Below are 16,895 nucleotides of genomic sequence, written 5' to 3'. Positions count from 1 at the left end.
CTTGGTGGGACAAATTGTGTGACTGGAGCGTGACTATCAATGGCTATGAGCTGTTCAGAAGAGACACAAAGGAGGGAGAGGTGGAGGGGCTGCCCTCTATGTCAAGAGGTGCTTTGAGTGTGAAGAGCTGTCTCTGAAGAACAGCCATGAGCAGCTTGAAAGACTGTGGGTAAAAATCAGACACTGAGGCAACAAAAGGAACCTTGCGGCCGGGGTCCGCTACAGCTGCCTGACCAAGGGGAGCCTATTGACGAAGCCTTCTTGCCCCAGTTAGAGGAGGCATCGTGCTCACAGGCTCCAGTCCTGGTGGGGGACTTCAGTCACTTTGACATCTACTGGGAAAGTACCACAGTAAACTGCAGGCAATCCAGGAGACTCCTGCATGGAAGATAGCTTCTTGAGCCAGGTAATAGCCCTACCAGAGGGAACCTGATACTGGATTTGATGATCACCAGTGTAAACTGGGGATGTCAAGATAGGAGGCAGCCTGGGTTGGAGTGATCGTGCATTGGTGGATTTTGCAGTCCTGAGGGATATGGGTCAGGTAAGGAGTAAAGTTAAGCCCCTGAACTTCAGGAAAGCAAACTTCCAGCTCTTCAAGGAGATAGTCAATAGGGTACCCTGGGAGACTGCCCGCAGTGACACAGGAGCAGAACTGAGCTGGCAGATTTTTACTGAAGTCTTCCATAGAGTTCAAGAGCTAGCAATTTTGAGAAGCAAGAAACTGAGCAAGGAAGGCTAGAGACTGGATGGCTGAGTAGGAAACTCCTGGTCAAACCAAAGGGAAAGAAACAAAGACACAGGCAGTGGAAACAAGGACAGGTAACTTGGGAAGAGTATAGGGATGAAGTTCAGTTGTACAGGGGTAGTTTGGGGAAGGCCAAAGCAAAGCTGGAACTGAACCTGAAAAGGAATGAAAGGAATAACAGGAAAGTCTTCTATAGGTAGGTTAACCAGAAAGGGAAGGACAAAGAAGGTGTACTCCCCACTATAAACAATGCTGGCAAATAGCTAACAATGGATGGGGAGAAGGCTGAGGTACTCAACCTTTTTGTCTCAGTCTTCGATGACAACCTCTCTTCCCACACCTCTCAAGTGGATGGATGACAGGATAGGGACTGGGGTAGGAGAGAGTCCCTCAAACTGTATGCAAAGATCAGGTTCACAAACACTTGAGGAACCTGAATGTACACAAGTCTGTGGGATCTGAAAAGCTGTATCTCAGATTCCTGAGAGAGTTTGCTGATGTAATTCCTAAACCACGCTCCATGGTATTGGAAAAGTTGGTAGTCAGGTGAAACCCCAGGTGAGTGGAAAAAGGGAAACATTGTACACATCTGTAAAAAGGGCAGAAAGGAGGACCCTGGAAACTACCAACCTGTTAGTCTCACCTCTCTGCCTGGGAAGATCATGGAACAGATCCTCCTAGAAGCTGCACTAAGGCACACAGGGGACAGGGAGGTGATTCAAGACAGCCAGCATGGCTTCACCAAAGGGCAAGTCCTGCCTGACCAACCTAGTGGCTTTCTATGATGGAGTGACTCCTGCCTCCCTGAGAAAGGGTGAGGATGTAATTTATATGTAATGCTTTTGAAATGTAAGGCTTTTGACAGTCCCACACAACACCTTTCTTTCCAAACTGGAGAGTGATGGATTAGGAATTGGTTGGACAGTTGCATCAAGAGGGTAGAAATCAACAGCTCAGAGTCCCAGTGGGCATCAGTGACCAGTGATGTCCCTCAGGGGTCTGTACTGGGACCAGAGTTATTTAATATCTTCATTAATGACACAGATGAAGGGATCAAGTGCATCCTCAGCAAGCTTGCAGATAGCACCAAGTTGAGTGGTGCTTTTCACTCACCTGAAGGATGGGATGCCAGCCATAGGGATCTGAACAGACTCAAAAGTGAGCACATAGGAATCTCATGAGGCTTAACACGACCCAGTGCAAGGTGCTGCACCTGGGTTGGGGCAACCCCTGGTATCAACACCAGCTGGGGGATGAAGGTCAGCCCTGCCAAGAAGGACTTGAGAGTGCGGGTGGACAAGAGGATGGACACAACCCAGCAATGGCACTCACAGCACAGAAAGCCAGTTGTATCCTGGGCTGCATCCAAAGGAGCATGGGCAGCAGGATGAAGGAGGGGATTCTGCCCCTTTGCTCTGCTCTGGTGAGACCCCACTTGCAGTGCTGCATCCAGCTCTGGGGTCCTCTGCACAAAAAAGGACAGACGTTGTTACAGCAAGTCCAGAGGAGGCCACCAAAATGATTAAAGGGACAGAGCATCTCTCCTTACAAGGAAAGGCTGAGGGAACTGGGATTGCTCAGTCTGGAAAAGAGAAGACTTCAGGGTGACTTAATTGTGGCCTTCCAATACTGAAGAGAACATACAAGAGAGAGGCTATTTACAAAATGTAGTGACAGGACAAGGGTGAATGGTTTCAAACTGAGAGTAGGTTTAACTTAGATATTAGGAAGCAATTCTTTACTGTGAGAGTGGTGAGAATGGTGATACTCTTAGATATTAGGAAGAAATTCTTTACTGTGAGAGTGGAACAAGTTATCCAGAGCAGTTGCAGATAGCCCATTCCTTGAAGTGTTTAAGGCCAGATTGGACAGGGCTCTAAGCAGCCTGGTCTAGTGGGAGGTGTCCCTACCCACAGCAGAGGTTTGATCTTTAAGATTGCTTCCAATTCAAGTCATTCTATGATTCTATAACCAAAAAAAAAAAAAAAAAAAAAGAAAGTACACACAAGACAATGGTCCCTGATGCTGAAAGTTCAGTCTTATAAACAGATAAAAAAATTGATCTAGACAGAACAGTGGAGAGCACTGAAAGACTACATATTACTTATCATATACCAAAAGTAAGCAGTAGTTCTTGCAGCCTTAAATAGAAAGGATTGGGAGGAAATTTTAAAATCAAATGAGATTGTGAATCTGAGCAACATGAAAATCAGAATAAAATGATAGACAATGGATTAAGGATGATGTAGATTAAAAGCCATGATTTGAAGTGAGATTTTGGAAACTCATGAATTCAAGAATAATTTTAAAGTTTGTGCTGGAAGAACATGAATCTGGAGAAAAAAGAGTCTCTACAAGACTCTGGAAGAAAGTGATTGAGTTATCAAAAGCATCCTATTCCAGGATATAAAACAAAAGCACAAGCAAACTTCAGTGAGCCCCACAGAAAAAACATGAAGTAATGAAAAACAGCCTCTCAATAATACAATGCAAAGCAAGGAGGTAATCAAAAGGCAGGAAACAAAGGTAATACAACACTTCAAGAGTAGCACAGCTGACAGTGATAATGTAGTCGACAGAAAAATGGAAAATTAGGCACTGGATCTGAACCTTAACTGGGAAAAGATCACCGTAATGTAAACACGGATTACAATTGCAGTAGAGCACAACTGAAGCCACAGTGGAGGACAAGAGCCCCAGACAATGCACTCAAAGAACTTTGAGATGAAAAAAGAAAAAGGAAATTAAGAGGTAGTTGCAAAGGCAAGAGAGGCCACAAGCATTTTGTACACTCTTTTCTAAAAATAAAAGAGAAACACTTATTTCTACTGGCATTATGAGGGAAAAGAAAAGACAGAGGAGTTGAGCAATTGATTGAGGGAAAGAGGTAGAGGAAGAGTACACAAAGTTCAAGAGAGATAAGGAGATATTTTTGTAAGGTGCCATAAAGGCAGATGAAATGGTTCACAAGAAGAGGAAAAAAAAATTTCACTTGTAAGGAGGAGATGACTGTAACAGTTGGAAGAAAGTGCTAAAGGGTAAGCCAAAGCATATTCAATCAGAAAGTCATGAAGATTCCATGCAGAGAAAGAACCAGACGTCAAACAACATGCAAAAACCCACATAAAAATGTGGATAACGCGCTGCTATTATTGAACTAGTTTGATTAGAGCCTCTCAACACAGCATGTTTTAGCACAGCCGGGCTTATGTCCTTTGCACAAACAGGGACACAAAAAGGATCACTGGAGGATAACTCAGGTTCAAGAACTTATAAAAAAGGCATTTGCTATTGGGAAAACCAGAATCCTAAGTGAAAGACACACCCTACACACAGTAAAAAGGGAAAATCAGGCTGGAGAGCTACAAATTCAAAATACTGGTGAGCTACCAGACAAATGAAAGCATGGCCACATTGTGAGTAGAATCCAAATGGTGGTGGAGAACCTGAAAGAAACCTTGCAATTATCAGAGATAAGAAATTGGGCAGTTGCATCAGAACAAGTATGCAGGCATGGCTCGATGAAAACCAAATGAAATTAACTGACTATGTTTAATGAGAGACTAGAAACAAGAATGCAAGCCAAATCAAGTTAGGGCAGAGAAGCATGTAATTACTGTCAAAGAACAGTTGAGTGAAAATTTAGAACAAGCCAGGAATCAAACTTGCAGATAAACTCATGGGGAAGAAACAAGCACATTGTATGTAACAATACAGAGGAAAGAAGATAAAAACTGGATCCCAACACTGTTTAGAAAAGGAAGAATCTGAAGGCAACAGGGAAAAAGTAGTTTTATGCCTCTTCCATGGGCTGACCCAGGATAGAGAACAATACAAAAAAAGATAACCATAAAAAAAGCAATGCAGGATACTGATGATGGCAAAGCAAGGCACATAACTGTGGTTTTAAAGCATCAGCTTCTGCCTTAGGAAATCAAGAACAGTGAATGTGTCCATCCACAATCAGGCAGTTGTGAATAAAGTTTTTCATTTGTCCCTGCTTCGATTTTACCTATTTCTTCTCAGTCATTGTATACTCACGCTCTGGAGAAAGTAAATTATCAGTGTCATTTGTGAATGCTGAACTCATCAATACTAAACCCACACATATTTCACTCAATGCTTACAGACCTTTGTGCAACTCTCCTCTATCCACCTTATTTTGCAAATTCTCCTATAGTTGTGTAATATGTATTACAGTGTAGAGTAACTCGCCCTGGAAGGAGCCCCTGCTGAAAGCAGAGCCAACTTTGAAGGTAGATCCACCCTGAGATGTAAAGATGCTTAGGGCTCTGCCCAGAACCAAATTTTACATCTCCAAAACCAGGGCATTCCACAGCTTTTCGGTCATTTCCCCTCCTCAATCCAATGTCTGATTACCCTCAATGATTTTTTTTTTGCCAATTGAACTAGAATTTTCTTTGCTGCAATTTGTATCTGCTACCACTAATCCTTTCACTCTATGACTCCAAGAAGAGCCCTAGAGAACACTAAATATCTGATAGAATATAAGAAGGAAGGGCAAAGAGATCACTGTAGTCACAAGAAAGCCTTTGGACATCCGGAACTTTTACTAGGTAATAAGCATCCAGCTTTTTGATGTCCAAAAAATCTTATCTGATCAGGTGTGGCAGAGACCTAAACGAGGCCATCAAAAGGACATCACTAGAGATTTATTAAAGATAAAAAAATGTCTGTTTAAGATATGAGGAAAGAACAAGAAAAAACAGTAGTCCAAATGGTATATATTTGCTAAAGAAAGAAAATAATTTTGTATAGAAAGGTTAGGTACTCACCATCTCTCTCGCAATCTCCACAGCTTCCTGCAGCCCATAGAGCCTGCCACAGACCAGGTAGATCCCATTGGCCCAGAGAATACAACCCTCATGGACCCAAAATTCATTGCTGTCAAGAGGTAGTTCAGGAATTTGTAACTCCAGCTCAGTGCCACCTTCTGAAGTGGGCATAGATGGTTTTGAGTCCAAAGGAGTCTTTTCACCACCATTGCCACCATCAGTGGTTGCTTTTTTACAAGAAGCTCCCCTTGAAAGTGACCGAGAGGCTCCGCTACAGTCCTCAGAGCGGTGCCGCCTCTTAAAGCGGGGATGAGCAGCCAGGCTTCTTTGTTCCTTCTGTTGTTGCTGTTCCTCCTCCTCTTCAGTATCTGTCTTGGAACCATTAGAAGCACTTTTGTGCCGTACCTTGACCTTGCTCTGCATTTCTGTGGCCCTCTTTGGAGGTGGATTCTTGGGCAAAGTAGCTGCGTAATCCTGGGGGTAGAAAGGACCAAAGAGGTCACCCATGTTACGATAGCTGGCCCATTTGCCACACAGGCAGCAAACCAGATGCCCCAAGACAGAAGACTCCGTTACTACAGGGCCTTGCAGCATGAAAGTTGAGGTGGGCAGCACTTTGCTCTCCGCATTGCTAGGAGGGGGTGTTGAAGACCTCTGTCCTTTCCGACCCCTCACCAATTTGTTCTGCTCCTCTTCCTCTGCATTTATGATTGTGCACACAGCGCCTAATTCACACTTGTTTACCACATGAATATAAGGGAAAAAGGACTTATTCTTGGAGTCACTTTTATCTACAGACTGGGTAGCATATTTAAGCTTGATCTCTGGTTCTTGAGGCTCCACGATTGGAGCAGCCCGTCTAGGCTTCCGCTTCCGTGGCTGTGCTGCAGGTTTTCGCCTCTCCCTCCTTTGCCTCTTGGGCTTTGGCTCACCAGCACCCACCCCTTCTGCAGGCTGTGATGGTGCTGGCTGGGGAGGTGGGGGCACAGGCAGCTGCTGCTGTTGCTGCTGCTTCTTCTGCTTGTTCACACTCCCAATTGGCCTCCCTTTTTTCTTTCCAGAGGGGAAATATCCCTTTGGAGGGAAACCATCTGGCTTGGGCGAAATGTTTGTCACATCTCCATCTTTTTCCTCAGACTTTGGATTTGGTTCAGAAATGAACACACTGGAAGGGGAAATTGTTTTTGAGTCAGAAAAGGTCAGAGTTCCAGCTCCACTTATAGATCCATCAGACCTTCCCTGACCACTTGACTTCTGAGAAGGTGGTGGTGCTGCACTGGATCCTGCTCCCTCTTTGCCAGTACCGGCGGTTTCAGGGACCTCTTTTTTGTTTTTATCATCCTCGCTGCTTTGCCATTCTTCTGAAGATCTTGGAACAGTTTTTTCACCAGTTGTATCCTGGCTTGCTGGCCCCACTTCATCTGATATCTCCCCTTTTCTCTTCTCAGCCTCTGGTCCATGTCCAGCCACATTTCCTCCTTCAGGCCCACTCTTGAGGGACAGGATGTCATCAAGAGTGACAGTATCTGGACCAGTTTCAGCACTGTTGGCAGAAACACTTCTCCTGATATTGGGAGATGTAATTTTCTGAACAATAGCTTCCAGTTTTAATCCTCGCCCCTTTCTTGGGGGCAATATTTTGGTCTTCGCTGGGCTTGTGAGGGAAACAGCAGGACAATTCCTATTATCAGGACTTGGCAGGTCCTTGAAGGAATCTCCCTTTGCAACTGACTTGCCAGCATCTTGGCTTTGAGATGAATGGGCATAGGAGTTGTATGTTTTATCGGCACCTTCTTTTGTTGAAGTCATCAGTCGCCCTTTATCTTCACTGCCACTGTTCTTCATATCATGTGGCTGTCTTTTGGTAGGGATAGGAGAGATGAAAGAACGCACCCTCCTCCTCATAATTAATGGGTTTTGTGGAGACTGGTCCTCCTGGCCAGGGAGCCTAAGCATAGCATTACTAGGCTTGGGCAAATCTGTAGATTCCTCTCGTCGATGCCCATCGCTGTCTTGAGGGCAAAATCTTTTTTGGTTGGCTGCTCCAAGAGGGCCACTGCTTTTGGCAGGAGAAGTTTGCCGAGAGAGGTCCCAACCAGATTCATGGTGCTGCAATTTCTGGCTGCCATGTTTCAGTTCGGTGCATTTGCTCTGAGTACTGTCACTCCCCATGACACAGCGCCCAGCTTCCTGGCTTCCAGTATCATGGTAAGAGCTACCTTGAAGGTACATCATTCCATCCTTGTCATTTTTTAAGGGACTCCTTACTCTTTCCAGAAACTGCTGCTGTCTCGGGCTTTTCCTTGCTCCTTCCTGCCTGTGCTGAGCTGCAGCAATCACACCCTGAGCAGCGCTGCTTGCCCAATCTTTGTATTCTTCTTGCTGTTGCTGGTATATCTGTCTCTTGTAATGATACTGGGAATTCAGACTCTGGTTGGGGTCACCAAAAGCATGAGGCCTAGCATTCGCGTGATATGCCGAAGCCAGAGATGGGCCTTCTGAATTCTGAGGGTAAACAGAATGCAAGGAACCCCTGCTAACTCTTTCAGATAGTGTCATGTGTGGGTTCATGTGATGTAGATCTGCCCCAGGGCCTCTGCTTCTGCCTGGTGACATTTTCAGCTTATCAGCAAGATCCTGATATTGAGAGGGTGATTTACCCCTTCCAGTTCTGCCAGGTCCTCGTCTCATCTGTGTCGATCTGTTGTCCTGCTGGGGCATGTAGTCTGGAGCAGCATCGGAGACTGCAGCTCCAGGGCTGGCATTGCCTCGGAAAGATTCATGCTTGATGCCAGCAGGATGACAATGGTCTCCTGTTTTTTTATTGTTGAGACTAGCTGAGCTCTTTGACTGTTCAAAATCTTCTTCCTTTATTTGCCCACTGTGAGCTTTCATCTTTGTTTCCATGGATACTAAACCACCAGGGAGTATTACTGACTGGCTCAAGCCAGAGGAAAGACGTTCACTCCTTCCGCTTCTGGCCTCAGGACCCATGTGTCCTATGGGGTGAGGGCCAGGATCTCTTACAAGTTGCCTTAATGGAGATATGTCACAGATCACTGATCTCCTCTCTGAGAGCGCTCCTGCCTCATGGGCAGCAGACTGAGACTCCACATCGAACTTTCTAGCAATAGGGTAATCAGCTAAATTTATCTGCTTCATGTCTGCAGCTGCACTGCTAGACTTCCTATCCCAGGGACCCCAGTGAGGGCCTTCCAGGAGGGACCCCATGCTTTTGTTTAAGAGGCCTCTATTGGTCAATTCATTGGTTTGACTAATTAAAACATTGGGTCTCATGGCTCCCTCCAAACTCCCAGCCATCCCAGAATGCTCCTGTGCATTCCTAGAATACCTTCTGTCTGGATGATGGTGGTACCCCTGTAAAACCTCTTGTAGGAGGCTAGGAAACTTCTCATTACGGCCTTTGCGCTCACTATGCCCTGGAAAATCCCCCTTTTCTTGACCAGATGGATACTGTGGAAAGCCACCAATACTTCTCTGTATACCAGGTGCTATATTATCCTTGTAGCTGTATCTTAAACTGCCAGGAGACTTGGAAGATTCTGTTCTTGCAGGAAAATTTGGCCCAACAACTGCATGACCAGGCTGGCTGTTACCCTCCCCATTATGGTTAGTGTTATCGCCACTTTTGCTCCCTTTACCTCCTCCTTGAGTTTCTTGCTGAGTCCCTGCATGCCCAGCTTCTTTTGCTCCACTAGTGCTAGCTGGTGCCTGAGGGGCTGTGGAAGCATCATCTTGTGCAGGTTTATCTTGTCCACCTGACTTTTCTACTCTTCCTGTCATGGCTTCCCGGGAGACAATCACCCCAACTGCCTTTTCATTCACTTTTGGGGCATTTTCCACAGCCACCACAGCTTCCTTCCCATCAGGGGAGGCCACATCTTCCCTAGCTGCAGGACTGCTGCTGAGTTTTGATGGCTCATTCTGAGAGCCTTGTGCTGGTGAGGAGTTGGGTCTCTCTAAATTACCCCCTTTGTAAGTGGTGTCTGAGCTGGTGCTCTGGCCACTCAGCTGTCTCACCCTTTCCCCATGATCCTCTGAACTACTGGAACAGCCACCATCCAGAGATTCTGCCATGGGAGACTTGAGTTGCTCCTCTGCCTGGGAGGAGCCTTCTGAGTTGGTACAGCTGTCGGCCTTCTTGGAAGAGGATGATCTTTTGGAACTTTTTTTCTGAGGTGCCAAGGCATCCGAGAGCAACATGTGCTGGACTGTGTTGGGCAGATTGGCAACTTGAGAACTTAGAGCACTCAGGCTGCTCAGTCCTGGATCTGTGAGCCTTTTTTCCTGCAGTCCTTCCAGTCCAAACCCCTTGAATCCACCCGCATGAGCATTGGGGCTTGGCATCATAGATGGTGTAGGACTAAGTTGAGGCATCATCTGCAGGATTCGGTTTCGAGAACCCATGGACATGTTGCCTTGCCCACACTGGAGATTTTCTCCACCTGGCATGAGTGGAGAAGGGGTAGAGCTGCAGCTTGGAGACTGAACCACAGATGCAGCAGGCGATGGATTAGAGATTGGACTGAAGTTTTGGTGGAACTGCATTGGTGACCTTACAGGAACTTCAGTCTGGCTATACTGTCCCACTTGACTTTGAAGAGAGAGTTTGGTGGCAGCATTTGAATACTGCATTACGTGCTGAGGTGGGTGCTGTTGCTGCTGCCCTTGCTGCCCACTTTGGGGCAGCTTAGATTGCTCAAAGCTTTTCATCGATTGAGTTTGAAAGCTGTAGTTTGACTGGGTCCCATAGGCCTGTGCATTGGAACCCACAGCATGGCCTTCGTACTGCGACCCAGAATTCACATTGTAGCTTCCGTCATAATTCTGTCCTGACTGGCCAAAACGCTGTGGGGAAGGGAAAGAGGAGGAGGAGGATGACGAAGGTGGCTGATAGTGTTGGCTGAACTGACCCACTCGTAACTGGTAGCCTGAAGCAGAGGAAGGCAGGGTGGATGGACGCTGCATTGGCTGCAAGTGTGAGGTGCTAGAAGCAGACTGGCTGGAAGCCTGGGGTAAAGGCTGATGAGATTGATAGATCTGCTGTCTCAGCTGCTGCACCTGCTGCTGCTGGCTAGAAGCCTGCTGCTGATACTGGGCACTCCCTGGAGAAAAAGGACCAGTATAATCCTGTTGATAGTGGGATACACCCCCAAGGGTCGAGTGTTGTGTTTGGAACTGGCCCACATGTCCCTCACTCCCATACTGATTCCCAAAGCTACTCCCTTGAGGGGGCCCATAGCTCTGTACTGGTCCAGAAGGCCTGCGCTGAGGTGGCTGCTGCCCTCCTGACACCACTGGATCTTTGTTGGCAGCCATATAGTAAAACTCTCCTGCTTCTTTTCTGAAACCTTGGTAGCTCTGATGGCCAGAGCTCTCACCAGGCATTGCTGTAGAGGCTCCTGTTGCTCCACGACGTCCACTGCCAGCACCTCCTCCAAAGCTCTGGAACATCTGGGCCTGCTGGCGGGGGCTGAACTCTTCCAGTCGGGATGAAGTATGCACTTCCTGCGGGTAGCTCTGCTGGTTTCCGTGATAACTACTTTGCTCCCGAAAGGACTGCATGCTGTTCAGCAGCAGAGCAGTAGCTCGAACACCCTCCTAAATATGGAGAAAAAGAGAGGGGAAAAAAAAAGGTATAATATGTTTCCCAGTCACACCAGTACCCCACTCAATTTCCCTGCTTCAACAGCAATTAAAATTCAGTATTTCTCTTCTACTTCCTGATATATCAATGTTTAACCCCTTGTCTTGCAACCTGCCAATCTTCCAGGTAATGCAGACCAGTAGCCTACTACCAGTTGGAGTACATTTCCAGCATTAGTATTTCCCATCATCATTTACTAATGTGTTTTTGTGCCCTAAAGAGAGAAACTTCCAACAATATTTGCAAAGCAAAGGAGAGCAATCCTCACGGTCCAGCTATTCCCTATGTCTAATACTGGGAGTAATCCAAGTATTTTGCTACCATGCTTAAAGACACGACAAGAACCCTGCAATGCTTTCAAACCACTCTTGGATTTACCACAGGAGTGATAGCCAAGGTCCATGTTTCACACTGGGAAGATCTCTATAAGCAAATACTCAAGATACAATTGACCAAAGCTCAAACCAAGATAACCCAGTGAAAGAAACTATGTGAGCGTGTGAAAGAACTGGCACCAGCATATTCAGTGCTCAGATCCTGAGTAATTCCAGTGACACTCCTAGGTGAAAACCAACACAAGACAACACATTGCATTTTCTCCCCCAACCATCTGCTTTGCTTTACAGGATGGAAAGTTGAAACAAGTTCACTCTATTTGAGCAAAACAGTCTACAACTTCATTCCTCAGGACTTTTATATTACCTTGAATGAAACAAAACTGATAACATTTGCCAGTCAGAATATATATTTTGGAATACCGTGTATGATCATCTACACTTATATAAGCAACTCATAAGTAAACAAAATCCAGGAAGCCTCTCCTCTGTATTTCAACGTATTATTCAGTATGTGGAATTATGACTCACCCTCAAGGACTGGACCACAACTGCTGAATTGTTTGGGGACCCTGATTAGTCCCTCTATAAAAGCCTGTCACATTACTAGATGAATTAAGAAAAGTACAGAAATGAACAAGTATGTGCATGTACACTGCCTTTAAGCAACAAAACCAAACAAACAAAGAAAAAAACCAAAACCAACCAAACAAAACAAAATTCCCAAACTAGCAGATGACATAAGCATTTCATGTCTGAAACACCTTGTGGTTTTCTCTTTCTGAAAAAAAATATGGATAAAGCCACCTGGAGAGACTCCTTCCTTTAAAAGAATGTTAAGACAATGCTCACACTTTTCCAGGAAACAGAACCCCAACTCCTCAGATTGGAGACTTCCTGGAAAACTTGCCTGCATTATGTTTTCATATTTAGCCATGCTTTGTGTTTGCCACGTTCAGCTGAACCCATTTAGAATTAATTTCTAGCTTTGCACTTAAGTTTTGTTCAAGTAGATCACCAAACTCACAAAAAAAAAAACCCAGGCACACAAATGAGATGCAGGCAAGATTTGGCATCCAGTTCTTTTCCCATCTGCCTAACAAGGTTATTTTTTTTACTAACATGTATGTTATCCACAGAAGACTCTATCACTGGAGTCTTTCATCTTCTACTATCTGTGTGTGTAGGCTACAGAACACACAGGCACAAAACCACCCCACAGCACTGCATGTCTCTGCAGCCCCTTTCCTCTAACTCAAAGGCCTCTTTGTGTTGCAGCCTTGGCTCATGCAGATTGATGCACATAATAATATTACTAGAATCAAAAGGGAACTGTCAAATTGTTAATACCTCAAATTCTGTCTCTCTTTTTCTAGGAAATCAACTTTACTGCTGTTTTAATCTTATATCTTAAGTGTCATAAGAGAGATCTGCTGTTCTGCTGAACTTCCACGTTTTTAGCATTTTAAAGACTACATATATCACATGAATAACACTTCTATAAATGCCACACTGTGCCAATCTGTCTAGTTCAGGCTTATTATGGATAAACTCCTCCTTTTTTCTGAATCATTGCTTTTGAGGTTTCATTAGTTTGAAGCTCCAGCTCTATTGGGGTAGGACTAAAATTGGGATACCTAAGGCAAGCTTCTTTCTTTTTTTGTGTGACTTGCTGTTAAGGTGAAAAAAATGAAGGGGGGAGAAAAAAGGAAAAAACATAGAAGAAAGTTATCAAGCTAAAGGTAAGAGAACATCTACTGCAACTGGCAGATGTTAAAAGCAGCTTCTCTAGATAAGCAGTGTGGGGCTCATTGCAATCAGCAACGGTCACATGCCATGGAGACTGCGTGCACGCCCTGGCTACCACGTGCTTGGCATCCACCCTCTTTTCATGAAAGCAACAATTCCATCCTCTCACAGGCTCAGTCTCACACTGAATCTCAGACTCAATTTTTAAACATGACTTTACCAAAGCTTACTTTGCATAGTCTAGACAAGATCTCAGGAAGCCTCTTCTGCATTACATCATACAAAAACTTTTATCTCTGAATGATATTCATTCTCTGTAATTCTACCAACAGGCTCGAAAACTGCTATGTTTTCAAGCTAATGTATGTTAACAATGCTGGCAAACATTCTTAAGACTTGTTCGCTATTAAAAAAGAGTAATTTTAATTATACAATCAATAGAAACAGCACAAGATGCTGTAAAATGCCATTAAGAACAGAGATACAGTAAAGGTCCATCAAGGCAAAAATTCTTATCCTCCATAATCTCATGCAATCATGTAACATTTATTTAGTCCAGAAGTTATATATGCTAACTCAAAACAGGGAGAACATATTTTTCTGCTTCAATTTATTATATATTTTCAATCTTGGAATCTACCCTGACAAACAAGAAGTTTTCATCAGGACAATACTTGCTTTGAGTATCTCACAAGGAGGCTAACTTGAGTAACATATCCAGTAGAATAGTTCCCTAAAAGAAAAAAGGCATTTCATTAAAAACAGGAGCAAAAAAAGATAGGATGTGCTCCAACCCATTACATCACTGATAACTTAAGACATATAGCACATTTCCTGCCATTAATGTGCTAAAAATACAGAACTATTACAATTACTACTGCAATAACCTTTCTTAATAGTAACAGCCCTGTAAAGTGCTTATATCTAAGTGCTATACCCTGAGCAAAACCACTGAGAATAATCCCCTGGACAAGTCTTGTTAATAAAATACATTCAGATAGATAAGGCCTTCAAAGTCTACCCCCATCCACATGTAAAAAAAGGATCTATTTTATTATTTTTTTACTAGAAGCCTTTAAAGAAAACATTTTCAGCTGGTATATACTCCCCCTCATGCATGATCTCAAGAGGACAAAGCAGCACCTGCCAACTAGAGACTACAACACAATCATATAAAACTCCGTAATGCCGGTGGTACACATCCATAATGCCATCCCCAGCAGAAGGGACAAAGTCCTGCCTCCAAATAAGTGTTTTGTTAACAGCCACAAATTACACACATTTACAGTACTTTCCAACACACACAATATGCAATGTCTTCGTTTATTCAAAGGGAAGGTAAGAGTCTGGCACAGCTTTCACTACTCCAGTGTCACACCTACACTCTTGCTACACGTGCATGCAGCTCCCTCAGTAAAGCTGCATGACTTTAAAGTATTTATAGCCTGTAGCTGTAGAGCCATCTAAGCACATCCATCCAGACACCGCAGACTACGCTCACTAAGCAGTTTCACTTTGCTCCAACACATTCATTTCTCCCCCAACAGCCCAGTAATCAAAATTTGCCTTCAACCTGGCAGGAACAAAGGAAACATATTACAAGCTTGTACGGCTGATAAAAAAACAGCCTCACTTACAGAATCACTGCACAGAAGTCTTGACTAGAAAGAAGCAATAAGTCCTCTTACCCAAATCTCAGACTTATTTGTGAAACATGTGAAGTTATTTCAAGCATTGTATCAATTTATCTTCATGTGAACTTATTTTTAAGCACAATGCAGATTTTCTATCCTGTCTGATCATGTGAAACAGCCTCACAAAACTTTGTTAACACAGGGGTTCCTCAAAATATGAAGCTACTGCATTGTGATCTTGCTGTGCGCAAGATTATCCAATGCTAGTCAACAGCATGTAAGCATCTTTCAATGCTTCCTGCATGTGTATCAGAGTGCCCCCGACCAGTGCTGATTAACAGAACTCATCAGTACACCCACATAAAAGACTACTCTGTGAGGTGATCTTCTGCAATATACCATGCTAGGCTTTCTTTCACAGCCACATAAATCTTTACAACTCTTTTTGTCCCCATTATCAAAGACTGGACACATAACAGGACAGCTTCCCAGATCTCCCCACGTAACACTGATGCCAACATAGTACTGCATCACTACAGACAGCTCATAACAAGTGAACTAAAAACCAAAATACTGTGCGGACACACCCAATTCTTGACTATAAGCCTATAAAGGAGCAAATGAAACCACCATCAGCTCATTCAGTAGGACATAAGTGAGGTCTTTCCGCTTCGTTAAATTTTCTTCAGATTTGGGTTGACTACAGAGATCCATCTGTGCAGAGAAGTCTCAGGCAGCAGTCAAATGCAATGTATCTTCAGTGCTCTGTCAAAAGCCTCTCACTTCCTAGCATGTTTATCAGGAAAGAAAAAGCAGTTACAGGCAGGTGATGAACAGTAAGACTGTATTTTCCATAGGCCAAAATGTACACTAAGAAGTTGGGAGGGCTATAGAGTGTCCACGGTTCTGATTAAAATAGACTCACTTGCTAAATGCTATGCAAGTGACAGAGATGTATGTATGTACATTTGCAGCCATTTCTTGCCACAACTCATACAAAATGCAAAAAACCCACTATTTTTGTCCTTCTTCATTCTATCTTCTTAAACTAGCAGAGAACACACATAACCAAAACAATCTCAAAAGCCAGAACCTGAGTATGAGCAATTCAGGAATATATTTTGTAAGAAATAATGCCCATGCTCCAAATTCAGCCAGAAATAGAGGTAAAAAGGATTTCCATGTACTGAGTACCATTTCTATTGCCAAGGCCAACTTGCTAACCCTCATCAACCATTTCTGCAGGTACAGAGTTATTACTTGCACACCTGATCAATGGCTGGGAATAGACTGACCTTGGTTCAGTTTTGGAGGAACACTGCTCCTTTTAAGAAAAGGCAAATCAGCCACCTACGCTACAAGAAGATGAATTTAAAGATCAAACTTAAGACTACATTTAACAAAGTAACAGATATAACTTATTTCTTCTACATTTGATGCCTTTTTAAAAGGAGAATAATTAAGACTTGTTTTCAACATTAGGTTTGCTATAGAAGTAAACCAAGACAGTCAGCCCTTCAAACAGTCACCAGTTTGTCCACACAGTAACATTCACTGCTCACTTCTTTCAGAAAGTCATGTTTCTGATATTATTCACCACCACACTTCTAGAGAAAACTACAGTCAGATCTGGCTCTCACCAAGCCATCACGATATATTCTGTCAAACAAACCTTACTACACCACTCAAACCTGAAACAGGATACAGTTAATTACCACGGAGAGCATCAGACTCTATGGAAGTAGCTAAACTAAAGTATCTTGTAAAGTAGACAAAAATGAAATGAAACCCAGAATACTGCATTAATGGAAACTGAATTTTATCATTCTAAAAAAATCACAGCACATCTTAGAAACCGCATGTAGTGGTTACACATGCTTAAGTACCTATTAATAACATGTATTAGCAACATGTCTTGCAAACCATTGGTAATCCTGGTCTTGACAAAAAAAAAACTACACCAAA

At 43.8% G+C, this 16,895-nt stretch overlaps 1 protein-coding gene across 7 annotated transcripts in view; it reads right to left on the bottom strand.

Moving 5' to 3' along the window:
• TCF20 (transcription factor 20) overlaps positions 1–16,895 on the bottom strand; it is a 93,063-nt gene that overhangs the window by 36,550 nt on the left and 39,618 nt on the right. For 6 of the 7 annotated variants that reach the window (XM_053976957.1, XM_053976955.1, XM_053976956.1 and 3 more), the window contains one exon: positions 5,545–11,166. In XM_053976957.1, coding sequence (XP_053832932.1) covers positions 5,545–11,130 — 5,586 coding nt within the window. In that variant the 5' untranslated portion in view covers positions 11,131–11,166. The remainder of the gene's footprint in view (positions 1–5,544; positions 11,167–16,895) is intronic. The other variant, XM_053976961.1, reaches the window with a different exon arrangement.

The sequence above is a fragment of the Vidua macroura genome, chromosome 5, assembly GCF_024509145.1.
Source record: "Vidua macroura isolate BioBank_ID:100142 chromosome 5, ASM2450914v1, whole genome shotgun sequence".
NCBI classification, from domain to species: Eukaryota; Metazoa; Chordata; class Aves; order Passeriformes; family Viduidae; genus Vidua; species Vidua macroura.
Note: the sequence above shows the minus strand (reverse complement) of the source record. Positions and strands in the feature narration are given on the sequence as shown.